This window comes from Odocoileus virginianus, chromosome X (assembly GCF_023699985.2).
Source record: "Odocoileus virginianus isolate 20LAN1187 ecotype Illinois chromosome X, Ovbor_1.2, whole genome shotgun sequence".
Lineage (NCBI taxonomy): Eukaryota > Metazoa > Chordata > Mammalia > Artiodactyla > Cervidae > Odocoileus > Odocoileus virginianus.
In genome coordinates, this window is record NC_069708.1 from 10,449,825 (window position 1) to 10,476,614 (window position 26,790).

The 26,790-nt window shown below is 40.5% G+C and overlaps 2 protein-coding genes across 3 annotated transcripts in view; one reads left to right on the forward strand and one right to left on the reverse strand.

Annotated features, from left to right (window-relative positions):
• Nucleotides 1–26,790, forward strand: part of SYTL5 (synaptotagmin like 5) — a 376,311-nt gene that overhangs the window by 19,241 nt on the left and 330,280 nt on the right. The window lies entirely within an intron of this gene.
• Nucleotides 11,264–22,363, reverse strand: DYNLT3 (dynein light chain Tctex-type 3). Of its 2 annotated transcripts, XM_020901490.2 has the most exons (5): nucleotides 22,288–22,363; nucleotides 19,582–19,623; nucleotides 14,281–14,404; nucleotides 13,566–13,643; nucleotides 11,264–13,048 (listed from the first exon to the last, which is right to left on the reverse strand). In XM_020901490.2, exons 1-5 carry the CDS (start codon nucleotides 22,315–22,317, stop codon nucleotides 12,972–12,974), a joined length of 351 nt encoding a protein of 116 aa, XP_020757149.1. In that variant the 5' UTR covers nucleotides 22,318–22,363; the 3' UTR covers nucleotides 11,264–12,971. The 2 variants fall into 2 exon arrangements, with proteins under 2 accessions (XP_020757149.1, XP_070318018.1); XM_070461917.1 differs by lacking the exon at nucleotides 19,582–19,623 and having other exon boundaries at nucleotides 22,288–22,361.

A 26,790-nucleotide genomic window follows, 5' to 3' on the forward strand; every position in this document is an offset into this window, starting at 1 on the left:
CCCCTCCCAGTGTTACTGCTTGCTTCTTACGACTCCTCCACAGTACTTTCTACCCTCGGAACATACCTGCTTATTGTCTGCCTCTCCACTAGAATGTAAGCTCCAGGAGGGGAGAGTTTTGTTCATTTCTTTCCCAAAAGCCCAGAAAGGGGTGTCTGGCACATGATGAAAACTTAAGTTAACTGCTAACTGCATAAATTACTGACCTTACACTGTTCTGTGTAGGGAAGAGACTAGAGAAGGAAAGTAGGTCTTGGGAGTTTGGCAAGAGGTGGCCTGGAAGGGCCACTGAGGAGTACAAGTGAGACCCCGCTGAGAGATGGTGAACGAAGCCGATCAGTCACTGCCCTGTCTCCGCTACTTATGCTCAGAGGCCTGGGGAGTGCCAGTGTGATAGGTTTAGAGTTTGACTTATTTTAACCATCTGAACAAATTAGATATGTTTTATGGGAAAAGCTGGAAATCTCTAACTATCCATCTTGGATGAGTGATCAAAGGCAGCAGCGAGCCATGGTTTTTCATCTCAGAGAGAACGGACTTTGGAGCTTAGACTTCAGGACACAATCAATGGCATCCTTCTGTCCCCTGGTGGCAGCACAGCTAAACTGCACAGGGAGACAGATGCCTTGAAGAAAAAGAAAAGGCAAAACAAAAATGTCAAGCAAGGTTCTAGCTCTCAAAGCCTATACCCACCAGAGGTATGTGCACACGGGTGTGTTTGCCTGGGAGAAAGATCTCTAAGTGTTTTTCCTGTCCGAAATCTGATCATGCTTCCTTACTCACGTGACTCCAGCATCCCAGGGAACCAGTTTTCATGAAATACATTACCCCGACAGCTAGGTTTAGATATACACACCCCTTAATCCAGGCCCTGGACAACCTCCTCTCATAACCATCTGCCAAACGTGTTTATAGAAAGGATTTCTCTGTGGCTGGGAGGTTGACAAAGGCAACCTCAAAGTCCCCTCCAGCTCTAGGCTTCAATGATTTCACAGTGAGCCCTTGTCATTCCATTCCCTTGACTGGAGTGTGAGTCTAGCCAGCCCTAAGTTTCCTGCTTCAGACTCTCACTTGCTGGAGGCATCTCCATTCCCCTTGAAATCGTCACTGCTTGCATCTTACTTCTAGCAACATGCTCCTTTTAAAAATTTTTTTAAATTTTTTGGCCACACCATGTGGCATTTAGGATCCTAGTTCCCCGACCAGGAATCGAACTGTGTCATGAATGTAGTGGACTCCCAAAGCTAATGGTTCTCTCTAACATGCATATGGATCGCCAGAGGAGAATGTTAGAAATGGAGAATTTCAATTCTTCCCCATGTCACTCTCCACCTCTGATTCAGCCCATCAAGCAGGGAGCCTGGGTATTGTCCTTTTAGCTGGCACTTCCGGTCTTCCCACTGTAGGTGGTCTATGGACGACCTTTGGGAAATACTGGAAAAAATGGTAACAAGAGAACAGAGTTCTAAGGCCCCTCCTCTGACACTGCCCTGAACCATTAAAAGGAAAGCGTCAAGCAGTTTGTAAATATCATATGTAGAATTGGATTTTCTCAGAAGATATGTCCTGTAGGCTGATTTGGAGAAGAATATGATCCAGTGTCGCCAAGGCTACTGGCCTCAGCCCCTGATCACTCTCCTGTCTTTCTGGCTTCTGGATCATGGCCAGCTTTAAGCCAAACTTCCTGCTTGAACCCTCTCGCTTGCTTGGTGCCAGTCTTGGCTGGATTTTCTATTTATCCCATCTTAATTCTGTAAAGTCCTATAACATATTATGAAGGGGAGAAGCTTCTGGACAGATGCAAAAGGTGGATTTAGTGTCAAATATATATTAGATGAATAGACTGTTGCTTTGGATTTTTTATTCTGTGATACTAAAGGCCCTAACCTGCCCTCTTCATTTTACAGATGAATAAAGTACAGTTTAGAAAGGTGCAATGATTACTTCAAGATCACGTAGGCAACTGGAGTTAGAGCCAGAACTAAAGTAGAGGCTTCTTATTCCCACTCAAGTGCCATTGTTGACACGAGAGAGGCAAAGCTACAGGCCTTAATGAAGCTGATCCCAGTGAATGGTGCTGTGTGATTTTTTTTTTTAATGTTAATCGTAACTCATTTTATTTTATTTTTGGCTGTGCTCAGTCTTTGTTGCTGCACAGTCTTTTTTCTAGTTGCAGCAAGCGGGGGCTACTCTTCGTTGGGGTGCATGGGCTCTCATTGCAGTGGCTTCTCTTGTGAAGCACAGTCTCTAGGCCACCTGGGCTTCGGTAGTTGCGGCTCACAGACTCTAGAGCGCAGCCTCAGTAGTTCTGGTGCATGGGCTTGGTTGCCCTGCAGCATCTGGGATCTTCCTGGATTAAGGATCAAACCCCACTGAAATACCAGGGAAATTCACTCTGCATGATTTTAGGTACTTTAACAAACCTTATTCAGCTCAACCAGTGAGAAACCAAATCCCATGGCATCCTTAGATTTTCTCTCTTCTTGGCTCCCTAGACCTACCAGTCATGAGTTCCAGATAATTCAAGCTCCACTATATTTCTTACATTTACACATTTCCTTCCTACTTCCACAGCACTTGCTATTGTTCAGGATAGTCATCCAGAAGAAAATCTACTGCAAGTTCTCTGCGGCACACCCACACAAATACACATAGTCATAAATAAAGAGCTGGGCAGGTATGATACCCTGAACATGACAAAAAGAGCAGGCCCAGTGTGTATGATTTTTGTGCTTTGTTGGGGGAGCTATACTGCGATTCACAATGAATTCCATTTTAGAATGGATCTTTTTAAGGGCTGGCACAGCATCTCTTTAGCTATATGTGTTTATGTTGTATATTTATACATGGCAGAGGGAATTCTCTCCCATGTACAAATATATGTGCTTGCTGGTTTCCAGAGTCTTAACTCTGTTCTCTCTTCTGAAGACAAATGACAAAAGAAATACAATCTATTAAGATTTAAAAGGCACTCTTCTTATAATCCAATAATTCCACTTTTAAAGTGTTTGAGAAGCATTCACACATGGACACAAGGAGGTTTGAGCAAAGGTATTCATATCAGCATTGTCTGTAAGAGTGGAACACTGGAAACTATGTAAATATCCACCAATAGGAAATGGAATAAACTATGGCCTGTCCATACTATGTGATACAATATAGCAGCTAAACTCAACAAGGTGACTCTGTATATGTTGATATAAAAAAAAATCCCTAAGGCATACTGTTGCCTAAGAGGAGCAATCTGCAGAAGAATATACATTATATACAATAATACATGCATATATGTATATAAATGTGAAAAGAAACAGGATCATATACATCAAAATAGCAATAATTATTAGCTCCTATTACCCTTGGGAGTGGATGGCAGGATAGGAGATCAAAAGAGGATAAGATAGAGAACAAGGGGCTTTTAAGCTTTTGTTATGTGGAAAAGCTTGGTGTAAAACAGTGCATTCATGTACTGTATAATTTAAAATAAGTTTTTCAAAGTAATGTATGATTGTTTCTAACCACATAATACATAAAGCGACATGTGATACTTCCCTTTTCTTCCCTGTAATTTCTCTCTTCCCCTATTGGTGGGCATTTCAGTTGTTTTCTTCTTCTTTTTTAAATTAGCTTTTACAAACAGTATTGCAAGGAAAACTTTTGTTTTTATCCATTTATGTTATTATTTCTGTGATATAGATCTTAAGAATTGTGATCATGGGACATAACACTTAAAAAATTGATAGATGCTGCCAAAATACCCTCCAAAAAGAGCATACCAATAATTCATAGAACAGTAGTTCTATGGTAACTCTCTAGATCATATTATCATGATTGCAACAGTAATAGCTGCTTCCAGACATACTGCGTTGGCCTTAAGGCCAGACAATAGCTGACTTAATTTCCTTCCCCTTGCCTGTTGACCACTGGTGGAACAATCACAGAGCCCGCCACAGCAGCCTAATAGTGGAGGAGACTGGGATAGGGTGGGAGGGGAAGGTAGAGGCTGGTAGACCATGAAACTGACACAAATTAATGACCCATGGGCCACATTAACCCACAAACATGTTTTCTTTGGCCTGTACAATATTAGGCTACACAGTGCTTAAAAACTATATTTATATATATATATCAAAATCAGTGCCAAGTGTCAAGGGAGCAGTACTTAACCCCCACTCATGTTCTCTTCCATATGGTTCTCCATGTGGAGAATCATCAATTTCCTTGACATTCCTGATCTTTCTTTACTCTCTCACTCATTCCTGACCTGGAAAGTAGAGTGCTGCTTCTTCCTTTCCTCTATGTTGATTCATCAGACAGCGAGTATCTATGCTTACGACTGGATGGTAACTCTCATTCTGGGGGTCAGTGTATTTTATTTACTTATTAATTTTTGGCTGTACTGGGTCATCATTGCTTTTCTCTGCTTACAGTGAGTGAGCAGGGGCTACTCGTCACTGTGCTGCACAGGCTTCTCATTGCAGTGGCTGTCTTGTTGCAAAGCACAGGCTCTGGGCATGCAGGCTTCAGTAGTTGTGGCTCATGGGTTCATTGGTTGCGGTTCCCAGGCTCTAGAGCACAGGCTCAAAAGTTGTGGCGCATGGACTTAGTTGCTCTGCATCATGTGTGATCTTCCCAGACCAGAGATCAAACCTGAGTCCCCTGCATTGACCTGCAGATTCTTATCCACCACACCACCAGCGAAGCCCCTGGAAAGTGTGAAAGTGTCAACCACTCAGTTGTGTCTGGCTCTTTGCGACCATGGACTCTAACCTTCCATGCTCCTCTGTCCTTGGGATTCTCCAGGCAAGAATACTGGAGTCGGTAACCATTCCCTTCTCCAGGGGATCTTTCCCACCCAGGGATCAAACCTGGGTCTCCAGGATTGCAGACATGGCTACCGTCTGAGCCATGAGGAAAGTCAAAATATTAAAATATTAATAAGACCAGTTCCCCTCAGTCCCATTCTCCAACGGAAAGGTCATTTTTAAAATTTTTATAATTTTTTAAACTTTTTAAACTGAAGTATAGTTGTTTTACAATATTGTGTTAATTTCTGGTGTATTATACAACAAAGTGATTCAGTTATACACATCCATGTATTATATATTATTTTCATATTCTTTTCCATTATGGTTTGTTACAAGACATTGAGTAGAGTTTCCTGTGCTATATAGTAGGACAAGTTGTTGTTTATCTATTTTATATATAGTAGTTTATATCTGCTAATCCCAAACTTCTAATTTATCCCCCCCTCACTCTCTTTCCCCTTTGGTAAACATAAATTTGTTTTCTGTGTCTTTAAGTTCGTTTCTGTCTTGTAAATAAATTTATTTGTGTATTTTAGATTCCACATGTAACTGATATAATATTTGTCTTTCTCAGAAAGGGGATACTTTGGTTTTAATCTTTCTCCCTGTCTCTTAATTTGTTCAGAACTCAGGAAGGGAAGAGGTATACTAGTTATGAGACCCACCCGCACCCCCATCCCGGTTGAAAAATATTGAGGCTTTGAAATTGAGAGACTTCACATGTATTTCTGAATTTCTTGCAAAGCTGGCATTAGGGAACTCCAAAACCTTGTTTCTAAAGGTTAATAATGACTGGAGCTGAGGTGTAGTCTCCCTCTGAAGGGGCATGCGCTGTCAAACACCTCACAGTCCTCAATATTCCCTATTTCTTTTCTGATACTGAGTCATTTTCTGATATTTTTTAAATCATTGAGATGCAGCGTCATGTGATAATGGAGTTGGACTAAATAAAATGATGCCCAAAGGTATCCACTTCTCAATCCTCAGAACATGCAAATATGTTACATGGCAAAAGGACTTTGCAGATGTGATTAAAGCTCTTGGGATGGGGAGGCTGTCCTGGGTGGACCCAGTGTAATCACAAGAGTCCTAATAAGGGAAAGATAGAGGCAGGAGCCTCAGATTCAAAGGAGGAGATGACAGAAGCAGAGGTCAGAAAAGAGAAGAGATTTGAAATTGCTACACTTCCGGTTTTGAAGATGGAACTACTAACCAAGAAATGTACATAGCCTCTAGAAGCTAGACAAGGCAAAAAAAAAAAAAATCGATGCTCACCTGCAGAAGGAATGCAGGCCTGTTTAAACTTTGACATTAACCCAGTAAGGGGCTTCCCTGGTAGCTGAGTGGTAAAGCATGTGCCTGCAGTGCAGGAGACATGGGTTTGATCCCTGGGTCAGGAAGATCTTCTGGAGGAAGAAATGGCAACCCACTCAATATTCTTGCCGGGAAATCCCATGGACAGAGGAGACTGGTGGGCTACAATCCACGGGGTCGCAAAGAGTCGGACACGACTGAGCAACTCAGCATGCATGCACACAGCCCAGTAAGACCATTGTGGACTTCTGACCTCTAAAACTTACTGTAACAGAGTCAATTCAGGTTGTTTTCAGACCACCAAGTTTAAGCAGCAATAGAAAACTAATAGAAACATTAACAAGAAAGTCTTTCTTTCTTTAATTGAAGGACAGTTGATTTACAATGTTGTGTTAATTTCTGGAATACAGCAAAGTGACCCAGTTATGTATTTATATACATTCTCTTTTATATTCTTTTCCATTATGACTTATCACAGGATATTGAATATAGTTCCCTGTGCTATACAGTAGGACCTTGTTGTTGAGCCATTCTACATATAATAGTTTGTATCCCCAAACTCCCAAACCAGCCCTCCCCCGTCTCCTTCCCCCTTGGCAAACGGAAGTCTCTTCTCTATGTCTGTTCTGTTTCTGTTTTGTAGACAAGTTCATTTGTGTCGTATTTTAGATTCCACATATGATAGTATATGGTATTTGTCTTTCTGACTTGAATGTATTTCTTTTCACTCACTTTATTCATATTTCCCCAATTTTACTTGTACTCATTTGTATTTAGTTCTACACAATTTTATAATGTGTACGTTTGTGTATCTACCACCCCAGCTAAGATACTGAACAGTTCCAATACCACAAGAATTCCTCATGTTGGCCCTTTATAACCACACCCACCTTCCTTCTGCCCATTTCCTCTTCCCCCTCCACGATGTCTAACCTCTGGCACCCACTAATCTGTTTGACATTTTTTATTTTACTTTTATTATTTTTTTTAATTTTGGCTACATTGGGTCTTCATTGTGGCACAGACTTTTTGTAGTTGTGGAGAATGGGCTCTAGAGTGAGTATAATCAGTAGTTGGGGTTCTTGGGCTTAGTTGCCAACCAGGGATTGAACCCATGTCCCCTGCAATGGGGGGCTTTCCTGGTGGCTCAGACAGTAAAGAATCTGCCTGCAATGCAGAAGACCAGGGTTCAGTCCCTGAGTTAGGAAGATCCCTTGGAGAGAGGGCATGGCCACCTACTCCAGTATTCTTGCTTGGAGAATTCCATGGACAGAGGAACCTGGTGGGCTACAGTCCATGGGGTTGCAGAGTCAGACACGACTGAAGCAACTAACACTTTCATTTTCACTTTTAACCACTGCATTGGAAGGTGGGTTCTTAACCACTGGACCACCAGGGTAGTCACTGTTTGCCATTTTTTAAACTTTTGTTTCAAAATGTTATATAAATGGAATCATAGCAGTATTCTCTTTGGGTTGGCTTTTTGACTCAGCATAGTTCTCAGGAGATTCATACAAGTTCTTGTGTGTGTTTTCTGAGTAACAGCCCATGTATGTACCAGTTTGTTAAACTATTCACCCGTTGACAGACAAACTGGTTTCTAGGTTTTTGCTGTTACTAATAATGCCTCTATGAACATTTACGTACAGGTTTTGTTCTGTAATCACCCTATGCTGGTGATTCTAAACTGACCACCAGACCATTGCCATCAACCTGCTCCCTGCCTAATACACCACTCCCTCTGCCACATTTGCTGCTGACACCATTCTCAACACTGCTGCTGGTGTTGCTGGTATTCGAAGTGTGGTATGTCTTCCCTGGGTTGGAGGGTGGTGGAGAGAGGAGCGGGCAGCTGTGATATTTCTGCTAATAAGAAAACTTGGATGAGTCCTTGACAAGATTTCTGCTTTTCATCTGCCCTTTTCCTCCTGTAGAATAATACTCTCCTTATTTTACAAACCAAAATTCAGAGAGACTTACTTTGCCTGACCAAATGTGTCAGGCATCTTATGGATGAAAAATAAATTTACAGATAAACTATCATTGGGTCAGGTGCTCATGCCTGGTATAACATGTAGCCATTCCTGGGTAAAAAACATCTACTTCCCCTCAATTTTTATGGGGCAGAGTCATTTTATCTTCGGCCTGTGCAATTTCGTGTTTGTGTGTGTGTGGTATGATTTCTAGCAGGAGGCACTGAATGGGTGACTACCATGTTCAGTATGCATGGATGACTCTCTTGGTAGAAGAGATGTCCATCTTAGCTATTAAAAAAAAAGCAAAAATCAGTAAATAAAATGGTAACCTTTTAATAATAACATTCTTTTAAATAAGGCTGTTAAAATGAACTCTAATATAAAATTATCTGTACACCAGTGATATGATATACATCATACAGTGAGGTGTATACATCATCATATACACAGTGAGGTGATATACATCAAAAAATGAATACTTTGGAACTTCCCTGGTGGTCTGTGGTTAAGACTCTGCCCTTCCAATGCAGGGGCCATGGGTTTGACCCCTGGTTGGGGAACTAAGATCCCACATGTTAGAAAAAAAAATGAATACTTCAGTTTTGGAAAAGTTGACTTCTTTTAATAAGGAGAGTACAGGTTTGGTTTATTGGTAAGTTATCTGAGTCCAAGATAATAAAAACATAATATATGAAAGTACTGTTAGGTAGTTAGAATAGGGAAAAGGAGTCCAAAATGGTGGTGGCTAAAAGACCTGGAAGGGGAAACCCAGCGAAAATAGAACAAAGGAAGGTCTGAGGACCTGAGTGAGAACCTCAGGTAAAACAACACTCCTGGCTGGCCCAATTTACATAAGACAGGCCCAGGGACAGAGAAACATATAAAAAGAGGAGCCAAAGCCCTCTTCTCTCTCTCTCTCTCTCCCACGCGATGGGGCGATCTTCTCTTTGCGTCTTTGGATCGACGTGCCCTCATGCCTCGAAGATGGACTTTCCTGCTATTATCTAAATAAATTGAGCTGTAACACTGATTCATTTAAGACTTATATATAACACGGTCTGTCCTCCAAGAGCTGTGACCCGCCGAGGGGGCTTCAATGTCCGTCACTCCAAATTTTTGTTGTGACGAGACAAAGAACCGAGGAGGATACACTCGAGTGACAGTACCTTGTATTCCATTGTTTATAACTGAGAACAATAAAAAGAAAAAAGTCCTCAAATTAAGGTATAAATTTTTAAGTGGCTAGGAAACTCCTCTTACTCTAAACAAGGGTTGGTAAACTCTGGCCAGCCTGCAACCTATTTTTGTAAACAAAGTTCTATTGGAACATGGTCATGCCCATTTATTTACATATTATCTTGGGCTGTTTCACACTACAATAGCATACTTGAATAGCTGCAAAGGCCTATAAAGTCTCAGATATTTATTACTTGGCCCTTTAAGAATGAGTCTGCTTTAATTATTAAGAGACCACTACTCTAGTCCTGATCATTTTGAGTGGTATTCTCCATGAGCATTATCTGTAGAAGCCTATGTTATCACATGCAGCTTACTCCAAATTCCTAGCATACAAAATTAAAAATTAAGGAAAAGTCAGTACATGATATAATATTAATTTTCATGGAGACTTTCTCTATAAGGTATTATAGGGATTGAAAACAACAGAACTGTCATTAAGTTATAATGCTGCCTCATGTAAAATTCTGTGCTGAGAAGCCTAAATGGAGATATCTCAAGTTAGAAGCTGGCATACAGAAAAACATCTAAAAAGACAAAGCATTCAATAAAACAAAAAAGTTTATTTTGGCATGAAGCAAGTTGAATATGCATTATCGGCTAAGCCCAGGCATCAAATTCCCTGACCTGGTTACACAGAACTACAAAGACACATCCCCATACAGTCTTCACCTTTAAAGCATCCCAGAGGAAGGTAGCTGCCCACATTTTATGTCCTCTAGGGAAGATACGTACTGTCCCAGTGGTGCCTACAAGTGTCTCTACAAAGTTCCAGCTTCATCCCTGAGATCCTTAGAAACCATTTTGGGAAGAGATGCTCTTCATGAAGTAATTAGGGGCCATTTCTAATTAGGCCTGGATTGTCAGTATTTCCTACATATTCAAGGATGACATGGAGTGACATTGAGTGGGACCACCATGAGAAATACGGATTTGCAATTAGACAAGGTAGGCTAGAAACTCCTGGATTCCTGAGGTTGATGTATGTTGATGGTGGCTATCTAAATCTTGGAAAGGCTGAATGCTTAAGATCCTTTTATAGGGAATTTAGTAAATATGCAAAGGTCAATTTTATTGAATTATTAGACACTGAAACTATAAGCCTCTTGAGCCACAAATATAACTCTACCTCTGAATATAAAACAAGTTCCCCTTGGGTAGATTCTAGTGCATGGGGTGAAATTTTCAATTCATCTCTCAAACTTTTCTTTGGTGTCTGTTATAAAAAAAGACCTAATTCCTTTACCACACACACAAAAAAAATCACAGATTTTTATCCCACTTTTAAAAACCTATTATCAAGGATAGACATAGTTTTTTACTCAAACTTTAAAAATACAATCCGCAGCATTGTAAGATTACCTTTAAAATGTGATGACGACTGTAGGTGATGAAAATGCTTTCGGTGACTCATAATTAGATAACACCCAACTTGGAAAGAAGAGCAAAAAAGTACTTCTTATCAGAGAAAACGTAATGAGATGTTGCCATCATTTAGGGCTATATACTGCTACTTTACAAACATAAAATTATAGCTTTACCAAAATCCAAGTTAGTACTTACAGCTGAATACCCTAATTTTACATACTTAAAGTCCTTAATTAAAAAAAACACAAAACAGCAACAACTCAATTGCAAGTTAGCAAATAGGACAAAATTCCTTATCACAAATAGTTATTAAAAGCTAATAAATAGTTACAGAATATATTTTATACTGCTCTTTAAAATAATTTTTTGTTAAAAATAATAGAAGGCATAAAATAGGAGCTGTTATTTATGTTAACACTGGTGTTTGGGTTGCTATCTTAACGGCATTTATTCTGTACAGTGTATCTCTGTGGTCCAACATTCATTTCACGTCCCCATTCTTATTATTTAGAATTTCTTAAAGACGATGTCATTTCTTATTCAAAGATCATCCAGAAGCAAACATACAGTGCAGGAAGATAATCTTTATTACATTTTAACTAGAAACAGAACAGACAGCAAGTTCACGAGGTATTTTTGATTATTATTCTCTTAAAATCAGGCTTCAATAACAATAATCAAAAGCGAGCCTTAACTGCACAGATATATTTTGGTCACTATTATAATCTTCAAGGGCACCAAAGCCAGCAGTGTAAACTAACATAAAAGTAATGACTGAAAAATTTAATGTGCCAAAGTGTAGATCACTACATTAAACTCTATCCTTGTATTTTCTTAATCATCTTCTTCAACACTGAACAATTATTGTTACTCAGCAAAATATCAAACATGCACATAGCATGCCTACAAGAATACTCTCTCAACATTGTCAACACTAAGCCTTCCCTTCCCCCTGGAATTCAATGACTCATGGTTCCACTCCCTACATGTATTAGTGGTAATATGCAAAACTGATTTTGTTTTCAAGGTTAAATAGCAGATTGACTTTGCATTTGGTGGCCAGCTGTGTACCCTAATTTTTTATCAGTTATTTCTTTCACAAATTTAACTACATTTCATAAGCCCTGAGATATTCAATAACCTGCTAATGATTGTATACTTTTAATTTACACTTTACTCAATTTGAACCCCTCATAAGTACTTAAAATTATTTACAGATGATTGCAACTAAAGCCATGATGAAATTTACTACTTATGTATTAGACTGATAATAAGGCCTTTAACTAAGAGTTGCATATTTTATGCAGCTTTTGCTTGCTAGGAGCCATTCTTAAAACTACATGAATAATTCTCTGTCAGTAATAAGTGCTTTTCATTTGCTTATTCCTACTTGGATAACCAGACTCACTTTTTTCCTCTCTTGTAAAACAACATTTTTTCCTCTTTCCTAGACATAAATGTTGTCCAACTGACTAGGTACCAAAAGAAAGTTTGAACAGCATATTGATAACTATGATTCGCAGAGAAATAGCTCATAATAGACATTCAATAAATGCTTCTTCCATCTGGAATGAATGAATTGTAAGGCAGCTGTTAGAGTCTTATACTTTCATCATATGCTGTAACTAATTTTGTTTACCTAGGGAATTCAGGTTACCCAATTCAATTCGCCCTCAGATATAAATCTAAGAATTTTAAATTTTAAGAAATGATTTAACTATCCTCAGAAAAGGTAAACAAGTTAATAATAACAGTTGCTACTAGTTGATGAAAAAAAAAAGGTTGGGATTACTTTCCACTAAATCATACATACAACTGAGAAGGAGAAATAAAAAGTAAGCATTAACTGATTTTTATCATTTTCTCCACATTTATCCTTGCAGCATTTTTGTTCATATATTTATCCCTGTTAACTTTTCTAGCTGAAAGAAAATTTAATTATCTGCATCGATTTCCCCATCTCCTTACATACATATTGTTAGTGAAAAGCTGGTGTAAATTTAAGAGTGTATTTTCATGTCATGCCATAGTTCTATATTTGTTTTTTGCTAACATTAAGTTTTCCCTATTTAAATGATTCTGTATGGAAGATAAGAAAATCTGCCAACTTCCTACGAGACTGCTTGCTTGCACTATTCAGTTTTTGTTGATAGTTTTGAAGCATATTGCACACTTGTCATCTAGCATATGAATAAGTAACTGTTACTCTTTTTAGAAAGGATACACTGACAAATTCTTAGGTTAATGGCTTTGGCCGAGTATTTTTAGCCAGCTACAGGACAATAGCAATGGCAAAAACGTTGACGATACAGTTCATGGTTCGGTTCTCCCATCTTACAGTGCAGGTTCCTGAAAACACACAACGAAAGGACTCAGAAACATCAAAACATCAAAATTACCAGGAATATATATACGTTTTTCATAGGTTTTAATATCATATTTCCTGTAACCCATTAGCTCTTCCCATTTCCTATTTGTCTGATAGCAGACTTGCCACTAGGTATAAAGCAATTCTGTTGATCAAGTCTTGTGGGAATTTAAGTAGAGATAAATAAAGATTTCATAACAAGGACCACTATTTAACTTTGCTAGAAGTTGGATTTTGTTTGAGTCAGCTTAAAGTCTCTTAGGGCTTCCCAGGTGGTGCTAGTGGTAAAGAACCTGCCTGCCAGTGCAAGAGACATAAGAGATGTGGGTTCGATCCCTGGGGCAGGAAGATCCCCTGGAGTAGGAAATGGCAACCCACTCTAGTATTCTTGCCTGGGAAATCCCATAGACAAAGGAACCTGGTGGGCTACAGTCCATGGGGTCACAAACATTCGGATACAACTGAAGTGACTTAGCATGCACATACAAAGTCTCTTACCATCAGATGTGGTGTCCCAAAAACATGAGCTGGCTGTGTGAAAGCCATATGGACTCCTCTGGACCACTGCGCAGGTCACTAAAAATAAAGATGCAGGGTGAGAACACTTAAAAGGAAAAATAAGTGTTTGAGTTCAGAGCAGTAAATGCTATATAAATAAACAAATAACAGAAAACAAAGCATTCAGTGAATCGATTGAAAAACATAAGTCTCTCATTTTGCTGATTTATTACCACAATTGAGACCCCACTGGATCCAGTCTGTTTGTTGCCCAGCGCCATAACCAATGGTAATTGTACCACAGGAAAAATGTGGGCCAAATCATGTGCTTTGTCCCACAGGCATAATTCAGACACAGAAACAAAATCAATATTATGTGTCACCTCACAATCCCACAGGTAAGGAAGCAAGGCACCACTGAAAAGACAGTAGGGCTGAGGCAGTTTCAGTGAAAATAACCAGTGCAAATGTAAAAGGTGATGCTACCAAGACAAGTAGACAGTTGGCAGGAGCCCAAACTGCTTTTGAGTAGCAAGAGATCTCCTCCATCTTTCAGGTATTATCACAGCTTATTTGGGGATGAATAAGTCAAAAATCCTTCAAATCCTATTAGTATCCAACTTGAGGGTCTATCATTCATTTACATTCTCTAAATTCAGAGAAAACCACAGAGATGCAAGTGAGTAAACTAATGAGGAAGGACACCAATACTTACCAATATACTTATAAGCTTTTCCCAACTTAACCAGATGTGCTAAGGATTGTTCCACTATGCTTGCAGTCCATTGGTTGATATTGTTCTGATTATAGTCTTCACCTCCCAAGACCCCATCAATACACTAGAAGGGCAGAGGACAATTATACACATATCGCAGAAAAAGATTTATTCAAAATATAAAATATAACCCAATAAAACATTTTAGAAAATATGCATCTGGTAAATATTATGCATTGTCTCTAACTGTTGGAGAATTTTCAAAGCATTTCTGCATGCATTATCTCACTCTGAGATATTACAGGCCATATAAAGATAAATTTGATATGGCCTCTACTGTAAAGAACTCAACAGCCTAGCAGAGAAGCTAATAAAAGAACTCTATCACACAAGGAAGACCAATCAAGGGTGATAAGTTATGTTGTAAAATGATTATGAGAGGGGTGATTTTAAAAGGGTGATATCAATTGGTTAAAGAATGGCTTTGCAACAGCTGGGATTTGACCTAGGTTTCGGATGCTAGAAACAAAGGAGACCAATGAAAAAATATATTTCTCATGTACAATAATTATATTTTCATCTATATTAGGTAACTGCTTAGCTATCAAAAAGCAAGCACACCTACCACTAAAAGTGAATCATCAACTAACACTACTTTTCAGGCGCTCTAGAAACAGACAGTTAAATATTTTCCCATAGTGTTTACTAGCATCCACTTCTGATACTTGATGAAGAGCACTGGTGTAGCATCACAGTCTTAGGTTTTAAGGTCACCTCTCCCACCCTTGTGTGACCTTTTGCAAGTGACTTAATCTCTTGAAACCCCTATTTTCCTAATCCTTAAAGTAGGCATAACAGCCTCATCTTAGCAAGTTGTTTTTGATGTAGTGAGGGAAGGAAAGCCATGTGCCCAAACACAGTGACTGCCACAGAATAAACACGTAAGTAATGACAGACATTATTATTGTCATATCATTATTGCTGTTATTTTTCCAATTTTACTGAGATATAATTGACACACAACATTGTATAAGTTTAAGGTATACCATGTGATGATCTGACATGTTATATTACGAAACAACTGCCACAATAAGGTTAGTTAACACATTCACTTTCTCACGTGGTTTGTGTGTGTGTGTGTTGAGAACACTGAAGATCTACTTTAGCAACCTTTAGCACTGTTAACTATAGGCACCATAGTGTATATTAGATCCTTAGAACATATGCATTTTTAAAAATTAATTATTATTTTTTTGGTGTTTTTGGTCTTCGTTGCTGCCCCTGGGCTTTCTCTGGTTGCGCTGAGTGGGGGTTGCTCTCTAGCTGCGATGTGAGGGTTTCTTGTTGTGGTGGCTTCTCTTATTGGGGAGCACAGGCTCGAGTGCAGGCTCAGTAGTTTTGGCACAAGGGCTTAGTTGCCCCATGGCATATGGAATCTTCCCAGACCAGGGATCAAACCCGTGTCCCCTGCATTGGCAGGCAGATTCCCAACCACTGAACCAGCAGGGAAGTCCCTTATTCATCTTTTTTTTTCCATTTATTTTTATTAGTTGGAGGCTAATTACTTTACAATATTGTAGTGGTTTTTGTCATACATTGACATGAATCAGCCATGGAGTTACATGTATTCCCCATCCCGATCCCCCCTCCCACCTCCCTCTCCACCCGATCCCTCTGGGTCTTCCCAGTGCACCAGGCCCGAGCACTTGTCTCATGCATCCCACCTGGGCTGGTGATCTGTTTCACCCTTGATAATATACATGTTTCGATGCTGTTCCTTATTTATCTTATAACTAGAAGTTTGTACCCTCTGACTGACATTTTCCCCACCCTGTGACAATTATCATTCTACTGCTTCTATGAGTTTGGGGGTTTTCAGATTCCACATATAAGTGAGATCATATAGTATTTGTCTTTCTCTTGACTTATTTGGCTTATTTTAGTTCAAGTGACAGAGCCAGGAGAGTAAAGCATTTATTCAGTTCATTCATAAGCTTAATAAGACAGACACACACACAGGTACACAGCTTTCATTTACTACAACTGGACTATAGTACAGGCATTAATAGCTTCCCAGGTGGCTCATTGGTAAAGAATCCACCTGCCAATGTAAGAGACAGGAGATGCGGGTTCAATCCCTGGGCCAGGAAGATCCCTTGGAGAAGGAAATGGTAACCCACTCCAGTATTCTTGCCTGGAAAATCCCATGGACAGAGGAGCCTTGCAGGCTATGGTCCAAGGGGTAACAAAGAGTTGGACACGACTGAGCACGCATGCAGAGACATTAATGGGCTTCCCTGGTGGCTCAGACAGTGAAGAGCATGCCTGCAAGAGGCATTAATTAATATGGAATCCTAAGCTGGATAGTATAATATCTTCACTAATCATGAACTGTAAAAAGAGAAATGAAATTTAGAGGGATTTAAAAAAAAAGAAATTTAGAAGGACTGAAGAAAGTAACATGGCTCAAATTATTCTCCCAGGATGTTCAATAACATGAAGAGTTAGGAGAGTCAGTGGCCCAAGGGTCAGTGGGCCAGCAATTTCATTTTGGCTTTACCATTCCCAAGCTGACAGTCTTTGGGAAGCCTCTGCCTCTCCCTAGACCGCCATACCTTAATGAGAAACAAAAGCCCTTGTTCCCTTTCACATGATCTAATAGAACCACTTCAGGTTCTGTTCGAAACAACAGAAACGTCTGGGGCCTGTGGCTGCCATTGTAAATAACCCTGCTAATTACTATTAATTAACATTTAGCCTCTTCATTACCATTAACCAGGAGACCTACTAGATAATGAGGTCCTTAACCTGCTCTGTATCCACAGGGCCAAACTCAGAAGTCGGGCACGTAGCAGGCACTCCATACATGATTGCTGTTGAAGTAATATTGGTGTTGATATACTCTCTGGACATCCTGAATCAAATGTACTTTAGATTAAGCTCCAAGTTAATTCCATTTGTAACCCACTTTTTCTACCAAAATGTGTTTGTGGCAAATTCTGTTACTGACAATGAATAAAATATATGCGTATCACTGATGAGTGAGTGGCTCTAAGACTTCAGCAGGAAAAATATATTAGTAGAGGAGCTCAGAGCAAGGACTCTAAGAAAATAAGGAGACTGGCAAAAGATAAGAAAAACAAAAATGCCTACTGAAATTATAGTCATCCGGGAAGTGCTGAAATGTTTTCAGTAGTGCTCTAGTGCTCTCTCTCCCCACCCCACTCTCTATCCACCTTCCCTCCCTCCCACACCTCTCCCCCTCAACTTTTTAATGCCTCAATAGCAGACAGAGTTGGCTCAGGGAGAGGAAAGAGAATAGAGTAGTAGCTAAATGCCACCTGTGGGAAACCTGAGATGTCTTTCAAGTCTCCTATTTCATATGAAATTTTCAAATGAAGCTTGTTTTTGACTCCGTAGTGTATCCATTTGTATCCGTTTGTTATCCGTATTTGAAAATGGTTATTTATATTACTTGACTCCTTCTTGCAAGTATAGAAGTAAACTTATGCCCTAAAACACACTCAGTGACTGGCTGCTTCTAGAACCACCTAGCCACCACTAAGTATGTGTATCACATTTTAAGAAGCATGGTTCTTTTACCTGAATAGACTATTTAAGTAACCCATGCATGGGTGGGTTGAAAAATCCAACAGAAGAGTTTACAATGAAAAGCAAAAATCCTCTCCTCCCTACTTCCCCCCCCATCCTTAGCCCCCTTCTGCAGAGCAAACACTTTTAGGGTACCACTGGTTTTTTAAATCTCTTAAGGGTCCCTTACATATCTCCAAATAATGTTTTTATTGTTATGACATGAAAATTTAGTTCCCTGTGACCACCTGCCACCTCCTGCCCCCAAACCATGTCCCCTCAATATAATGAATTCACTATTCTTACTTCAGTATATTTACACCATTAGGAGCATGTTTCTTTTCTACTCTGGATGTTTCCTTCCACACAGAGGATTTTTCCTGGTCACCCCATGGAGGAGGAGAGAGTTACCTGCTGATGCTCCACCCTTCTCATCTGGGAGAGCCAGTCTCCAAATACCTTGGACTTGAGTATTGGGTTTCTCCTTCCCTCTTCACCCAAAGCAACGAAAGGCACCAGCCTGGTTAAGTGTTTCTCTCTGCTGACTCTAACTTTTCCCTGGATGCCTCTTCAGAGGTCTGAACTGAACCGGTACGCAGTTTGAAAAACAAGCTCCCATCTCTGATCTTCTCGTTGTTGCTCAGTCCTTCAGTCGTGCCTCTTTTGAAACCCCATGGACTGTAGCCCACCAGGCTCTTCTGTCCATGGAATTTCCCAGGCAAGAATACTGGAGTGGGTTCCATTTCCTCCTCCAGGGGACCTTCCCAACCCGGGGATCACACCCACATCTCCTGAATTGGCAGGTGGATTCTTGACCACAGAGTCACCAGGGAAGCCCCAATCTTTAATCTAGTTTTTAACCAGTAACAAAGGTGGTATTTGATTCTCCTTCTAGTCACTCTTTAGTCTTTTCATGTGGTTCATAATGTGTGAAAAGAAGCAGGTACCACTGAAGAGACTCCTCCAATACCTCAGCATCCTTTGCTTCATGTTCCATCCAGCAAGGACAGTCTTTCTTGACTTTCCACTTTGAAAAATGAGGCTGCTATCACTCCTGCCCTCCCATGATCCATGCTATCTTCCACCTCCCCAATGCCCTCATTTGTGCTTCTGCATTGTCAAAGGATGGAAAACTTTGCATTTTTTAAATCATGATTTCATTTTAAAAAACTAATTTTAAGGTGGTTTAGTATTTTTAACTCTATATTGTATTTGTTACAATATTGCTTCTATTTTTTTTCAGGGGGGATCAAACCCATGCCCCCTGCACTGGAAGGCAAAATCTTAACCACTGGACTGCTAGGCAAGTCCCTGCATTTTGTTTTAATAATGAAATATTCCTGGCTACAAAGTTCTAATATGTGATTCTGAACTATTAAACATTTAGAATAATATTTGGCCCTATTGGAATAAAAGTTATTTTATTCAAAAGATAGAGAATCAGCTTTAGAAGACAGCAAGCCAATATTCTAGATCAACACTTAAATATCCCTTTCAGGGTAAGCCCTAAGATGCCTGACAGCATACAATATGACTGACAGCATGCAATATAACAAACACAGAAGCACCCCTATAAAGAATTAGTGAATGAACATTAAAAATCTTGTTTTAATACTCAGACTTTTAACTTTGTACTGAAAGTGAAAACACAGTTTTTAAAAATTTCAACCAATGCATCAATCTTCAAGATAAACAAGATATGTAACTCACCTCTTTAACGATATTGTGGGCTTCATCAGCATTGAAGCCAACCTAAAGATGGAAAACAAAAGATAGAGTTGCTTGCAACACAGACTTCCTTCTCCTGGGAGCTACGACGCTATACAGAATACCCTAGGCTGGCCTAGACAGGTATTAGTGATGGGACCACAGCGAAAAGGAGCATTAAGACTACTGAGACTACTAATCCCACCTTGATCTGTAAAATCGCAAAATGCCATGCCACCTACCTCCCTGGAGATTTTCACTTAATAGATCTCGGGCAGAGCCTAGGCAACATTTTTTTTAAAGCGCTTTACTCATGTGGGGCTTCCCAGGTTGTGCCAGTGGTAAAGAATCTGCCTGCCAACACAGCAGACGCAAGAGATGAGGGTTCCATCCCTGGATTGGGAAGATCCCCTGGAGGAGGAAACAGCATCCCACTCCAGTATTCTTGCCTGGAAAATTCCATGGGCAGAGGAGTCTGGTGAGCTACAGCCCTTGGGTCGCAAAAGTGTCAGACATGACTGAGCACGTGAGCACTCATATACACACTACTATATATAAAATAGATAATCAACAAGAACCTATTTATATAGCACAGGGAACTCAAGTTAATATTCTATAATAACCTATATGGGACAAGAATCTGAAAAAGAATACATATATGAAAAAAACAAAAAACAAAAGAATACATATATGTATAACTAAATCATTTTGTTGTACACCTGAAACTAACATAACACTGTAAATCAACTTATACTCCAATATAAAATAAAATTTTTTTACAAAGATATGGGCAGCACAAGGAAAAAAAAAAGTGCTTTCCTGGTGATTCTGATGAACACCCAGACTGCAGATCATTGGGTTGTAAAGCTCAGGAAACAGGAGATAGACATATGATGTGTTATCAGTACACAGGAAATAGTTGTGACTAAATAATAATGAGGGGGGCCATGAAAAATGAATGCTGATAAGTTTGAATTTTGTTCTTATGCTTGGCAATTTATGTGGCTTTCCTGAGTTAAAGTTTATGAAAATACTTGATCATTCCAAATTACTGTCACTTTATAACATACAAATAATATTTAGACCTTTAATCTATGCCCATAATACAACAAGTCTGGCAACTTCGTCTTTCCTGGGGAGTGGCCTGATACAATCTTGAGTTAAAAGCAACTATTAATGACTAATAAATGTCCTAGAGTTAAGAACTAGGTTATGTGATAAAATCACAATCTAAACCAAAACATTTCAGGTAGTATGTGACTTGTTTCCATGGAGACATTTTTTAGGTGCTTTATGACATCAGCATGTTTGTAAATCCCACTATACAACAAAATAGTTCAAAGACCAAGTAAATTCTGAAAATAAGTATCTTGTTGAGTACAGATTTAAAATATTTTCAACTTATTTGATTATACCAGATAATTCCCCAACAGCATCCTAAATCATCAGAATAATCATGAAAACAGGTGTCACAATTGCCCCTATTAAAATAATTTTACCTTCAAATAAGGTCCTTATCTATTTTCAAAAGTGGTCTACAAACTAAATGATGTCCATTTCCATTCAACTTGGAAGGTCACCAGGGAATCAGGTTGTACTGGATAGCCATGGTAACACAGGTAATTTTATTTCTTTTAAAATATAGGCATTTAGGGGGTACCACAGTACAGAACCCTCTCAGGAGCCAGGAGACTGGTGCTTTCGGGGGATATGCCTTGAGGATGAAATTGCTTATGCTTCAATTTCTAAAATAAGAAAACCACTAACCTTGAAGCGTGTATGCCACCTGCATCATAGAAGTAATGAGTTTAAATGTGATCTTAGCTTCTGCAAAAGCCCACATCCTAAAGATGAATGGTCCAGAATGCCCTTCCAGGGGTCTAATAATACACCATTTTATGCTGCACCTCCACCATGCGCCTGCCTAGTTTTATTTCATGGCACCATTCACCTGTGGCTACCACTGGACAGAAAATGTCTTTGTTCTGCCCTGTCACAGGTTATGCTGGGATCCAACAGGCCTCATCCTCCTCCTGGTTAAAGTGAAGCCAGAATTGTAGCTGTGTAGTCAGAGGTCTGGGTTCAAGTTCAAGTGGAGCGGCTGTCATTTCTGGCAGTTCTAACTTTGCCTTAGGCGCCATGAAAGTCACAGTCCCCCTGGGGTAACAGGAAGATGACAATTGACATCACGGACTTCTGGTGAGGTTTTGGGAAGCCTGAGTCAATAAGCAAGGGCTCCTAATCCATAAAGTACCTCCTTCCAAACCACCCCAGCGAGAGTGCCCGGAAGGGCGAGCGGCTCTGCCACCAGGGCCTCGCTTGGCAGGGATGTGGCACCTGCTTTGGGGACACCAAGGGGCGGAGGAAGCAGCCAGGAAGACCGGTTCCCAAGGCCCGCCCTGTAGACGGGCGGCTCCCGCCACCCCACGCACCCCAAGTTAAGGCTTCCAACCTTCGGCCCCGACCCCACTGCCAGCTCCCAGTCGCCCCTGCCATCCCGACTCTCAACACACCCTCAAGGCCTCGGGGTCGGGGGTCGGGGGCCGGGGAAGGGTGGGGCGGATCCCAGGCCCTGTGGAGAGGACCCGGGCACGGAGGACGCTGCACCCCAACTCTCCTGGCTGCCGGGTGCCAGGAGACCACCCTGCCAAGACAAAGCGCCGAAACGGGTGGGGCGGGGGTCGCTCGGGGGCGGCGGAGGGGCGGTACCTCGTCGCAGGGGCGATGGTACTCCTCCATGGTGGCGCCGAGTCTCCTGGGGGGCGGAGCTATGGGCGGGTCAAGCTCCGCGGCCGCGCACTGGCCTCGGGGGAGGCCCCGCCTCCGTTCCTGGCCCGGGGCGTTCCCCACGCAGGCCCCGCCTTTGCGTCCTCGCAGTGGCACCACCTTCCTTTCCCCTCATCCCAGCCCCGCTATCACCACTTTCCTGCAGGGCTCCTGCGACTGGGTGTCTCTCTCCGTTGCCTCCAGCCTTTCTGGAAACCACAGTTTGCTCTTAAAGAGCTAGGATCTGTGTCAGTGAGGGTCAAGATAGGGTGACCTAGTGTCAGTCTGTCTAGAATCCTCATTATTTAGGAGTGCCCACTGCAGTGGTTATTTGCACATATTCGTGCATCATCCAGCAAATAAATGTAGTGAATGCAATGGTGAATAAACTGCTTTGATTTGTCTTCTTACTAGCTATGTCACTTGGAAAAATTAACCTCCCATAGCCTCAGTTTTCCTATATGATAACAAAATAATACTTATTTTATGACTGGTTCTGGCATCAAATAAGATGCTGTAGGTAGAGGCTCTCACACCCTTCTTCCTCCATAACTATGTAAAAAAAAACACTTTGATTTATAGGAGAGAAGGTACAAATATACTAAATTATAAATATTAGCAGAACAATGGTTACATTTATTTTTAAATTGTGAAGCTTCCGATACTCCTAAGTAGTTTCTCATTTAAACCCATGACAACCCAACAGGTTTGGTTCTGTTGCCATCATCCCATTTTTCGAGACAAAACTGCAGGGTAGAGAGTTTAATTTGCCCAAGGTCTCATATCCAGTGAGCAGTAGAAGGATTTAAACTTAGGAAGCTGATAGCAGCACCCAAATTCTTAATCACTGTATTAGTTTACTCTTGTTGCTGTAACAAATTATCATAAATTTTGTGGCTTAAGGCAGCACAAAGTTCAGAAATCTAAAATGAGCCTGTAGAACTACATTACCTTTGGAGGCTCAAGGGAGAATCAATTTCCTTGCCTTTCTAGCTTCTAGAAGCTGCCTACCTTTCTATAGTATTTGGCATTCAATACATGTCAAATCCTCTGGGGACCATGCTTTAAAACCACTATAGCGCTATTAGCATCCAGGTTGCAAGAAACAGAAGATTCAAATAAGATGAGCTGAAATACTAAGGACCTTTGTTTTCTGATATAGTCAGAAATACAACAGTAGACACGTTATGGGTTGGTTCAATAGCTCAACAAGTTTTTGGAGCCTTTGTGCTTTCCAGCTTTCCGTTCTATTATCCTCAGCATATCAGCAATATTTGGTCATGGTCATACATAGCTGCAGCAGTTCTGGTATTACAAGGAATGAAGGTATCACATCCAATGAAGAAAGTGGACATTGACTTGGGTTTATCGATTTTTCTTAGAAAGGCAAATCTTTCCTTCAAGTTCCTGGGAGTCTTCTCTTCAGGACCCTCCCAATCACCAACATTTAGTCATGTAGATTTCAGTTCAGTTCAGTCGCTCAGTTGTGTCCAACTCTTTGCAACCCCATGAATCGCAGCATGCCAGGCCTCCCTGTCCATCACCAACTCCTGGAGTTTACTCAAACTCATGTCCATCGAGTTGGTGATGCCATCCAGCCATCTCATCCTCTGTCGCCCCCTTCTCCTCCTGCCCCAATCCCTCCCAGCATCAGGGTCTTCTCCAATGAGTCAACTCTTCACATGAGGTGGTCAAAGTATTGGAGTTTCAGCTTCAGCATCAGTCCTTCCAATGAACACCCAGGACTTATCTCCTTTAGGATGGACTGGTTGGATCTCCTTGCAGTCCAAGGGACTCTCAAGAGTCTTCTCCAACATCACAGTTCAAAAGCATCAATTTTTCAGTGCTCAGCTTTCTCCACAGTCCAACTCTCACATTTATCCCTTAACAAAACCTATGCAAAAAAAGTGTTGTATTTTCATCTTCTATGATGAAAAGTAAGTGTTATTAGAAGGGAAAAGGGGATGTGAAATAAGTGTTGGTAGGAAAGTCCTTACCAACTATTTTCATGCAGTGGTCCATATATAATAGTAATATTTGCATGGTAAAGTGAAAGTAGTAGTTGCTCAGTCATGTGAAACTCCTTGCGACCCCACAGACTGTAGCACACCAGGCTCCTCTGTCCATGGGATTATCCAGGCAAGAATACTGGAGGGAGTAGCCAAACCCTTCTCCCAGGGATCTTCCTGACCCAGGGATTGAACCCGGGTCTCCTGCACTGCAGGCAGATTCTTTACCATCTGCGCCACCAGAGAAGCCCCAAAAAGATTTCCATGCCTCCCCATCAGGGAATCAAAGTCTGGTCTCCTGCATGACAAATGTGGGCACTCACCACTATGGGGTAAACTACAGAGGCTTTGGGGGCATTTTTATGGTGTTTGGTTAAAAAATATATTTTTTCTTTAAGTTATTTAATTGTAAGGAAAAAATAAAATACATAGATTTTCAAGCATTGAATTTGTAAAAACTTGCAAGTGAAACCATTCAAATGTTTTAATGAGACCCTCAATTTTGCTTTCATGGATAATATTTTATATCTGGATTTATGCTTAAAATAGCTATATGCAATTTCTGTTTGAGAGATTTTAATAGTTATTTATCCTCCAAATTTAAATAGATTCTGTTATTGAAGCAGGATCCTCTATGACCTACCTCCCAGAATATTGGAAATAAAAGCAAAAATAAACAAATGGGACCTAATGAAACTTAAAAGCTTTTGCACAACAAAGGAAACTATAAGCAAGGTGAAAACACAGCCCTCAGATTGGGAGAAAATAATAGCAAATGAAGCAACAGACAAAGGATTAATCTCAAAAATATACAAGCAACTCCTGCAGCTCAATTCCAGAAAAATAAATGACCCAATCAAAAAATGGGCCAAAGAACTAAACAGACATTTCTCCAAAGAAGTCATACAGATGGCTAACAAATACATGAAGAGATGCTCAACATCACTCAGTATCAGAGAAATGCAAATCAAAACCACAATGTGGTACCATTACACACCAGTCAGGATGGCTGCTATCCAAAAGTCTACAAGCAATAAATGCTGGAGAGGGTGTGGAGAAGAGGGAACCCTCTTACACTGTTGGTGGGAATGCAAACTAGTATAGCCGCTATGGAGAACATTGTGTAGATTTCTTAAAAAACTGGAAATAGAACTGCCATATGACCCAGCAATCCCACTGCTGGGCATACACACCGAGGAAACCAGATCTGAAAGAGACACGTGCACCCCAATGTTCATCGCAGCACTGTTTATAATAGCCAGGACATGGAAGCAACCTAGATGCCCATCAGCATATGAATGGATAAGGAAGCTGTGGTACATATACACCATGGAATATTACTCAGCCGTTAAAAAGAATTCATTTGAATCAGTTCTAATGAGATGGGTGAAACTGGAGCCCATTATACAGAGTGAAGTAAGCCAGAAAGATAAAGGACATTACAGCATACTAACACATATATATGGAATTTAGGAAGATGGTAATGATAACCCTATATGCAAAACAGAAAAAGAGACACAGATGTACAGAACAGACTTTTGGACTCTGTGGGAGAAGGTGAGGGTGGGATGTTTCCAGAGAACAACATCGAAACATGTATATTATCTAGGGTGAAACAGATCACCAGCCCAGGTTGGATGCATGAGACAAGTGCTCAGGCCTGGTGCACTGGGAAGACCCAGAGGGATGGGGTGGAGAGGGAGGTGGGAGGGGGGATTGGGACGGGGAATACATGTAACTCCATGGCTGATTCATGTCAATGTATGACAAACCCGCTACAATATTGTAAAGTAATTAGCCTCCAACTAATAAAGATAAATGAAAAAAAAATAGATTCTGTTGTTAAGAAGTGTTCTTCATAAAAGTGACTGATAAAACATTTAGACCCATTTTATAAGCCATTCAATTTATATTTAAAAGCTTCTGTAATAGTAGTCTAAGTAATTAGGACTAACCTTTTCACTGCCAATTAGGAAGGCTGTGCAAAAATATAATCATTTGCTCAAAGGAATTGGAGCTTCAACAACACGAGGAAGAATCATGGATCTAAGACCTGGAGAAGAATGAAACTTTGAAGCATGAGCAGGGCATTTGGGACAAATTTTCCCCCTGAGGGGAGAGAAGATGCAAAGCTTTTTGCTCATAAGCCAGGAGGTAAAATCAGATTTGTGCCCTGCCAAGGAGGAGATCTCTAATAACAATCATATTTTGGGTTGAGAATCCAAGGATTACACCCTAGAAAAATAGTGTAAAACAATAAAATTTGATCTTGCAGGCATTGAAGCTCAGTTTTTTGCTGGCACTGACTCTTTTGTGACCCCAAGGACTGTAGCCCGCCAGGCTCCTCTGTCCATGGGATTTCCCAGGCAAGAATGCTCGAGTAGATTGCTATTTCCTTCTCTAGGGGATCTGCCAGACCCAGAGATTGAACCTGCTT

Excerpts from the sequence above, each read along its gene's own strand:
- DYNLT3 (XM_020901490.2), bottom strand. The coding sequence starts at position 22,317 with ATGGAGGAGTACCATCGCCCCTGCGACGAG. Across the intron at positions 14,405-19,581 it reads CCCACAATATCGTTAAAGAG|TGTATTGATGGGGTCTTGGG; the intron begins GTGAGTTACATA and ends CTGCCCTTCTAG. Across the intron at positions 13,644-14,280 it reads AAAAGCTTATAAGTATATTG|TGACCTGCGCAGTGGTCCAG; the intron begins GTAAGTATTGGT and ends CTTTATTTTTAG.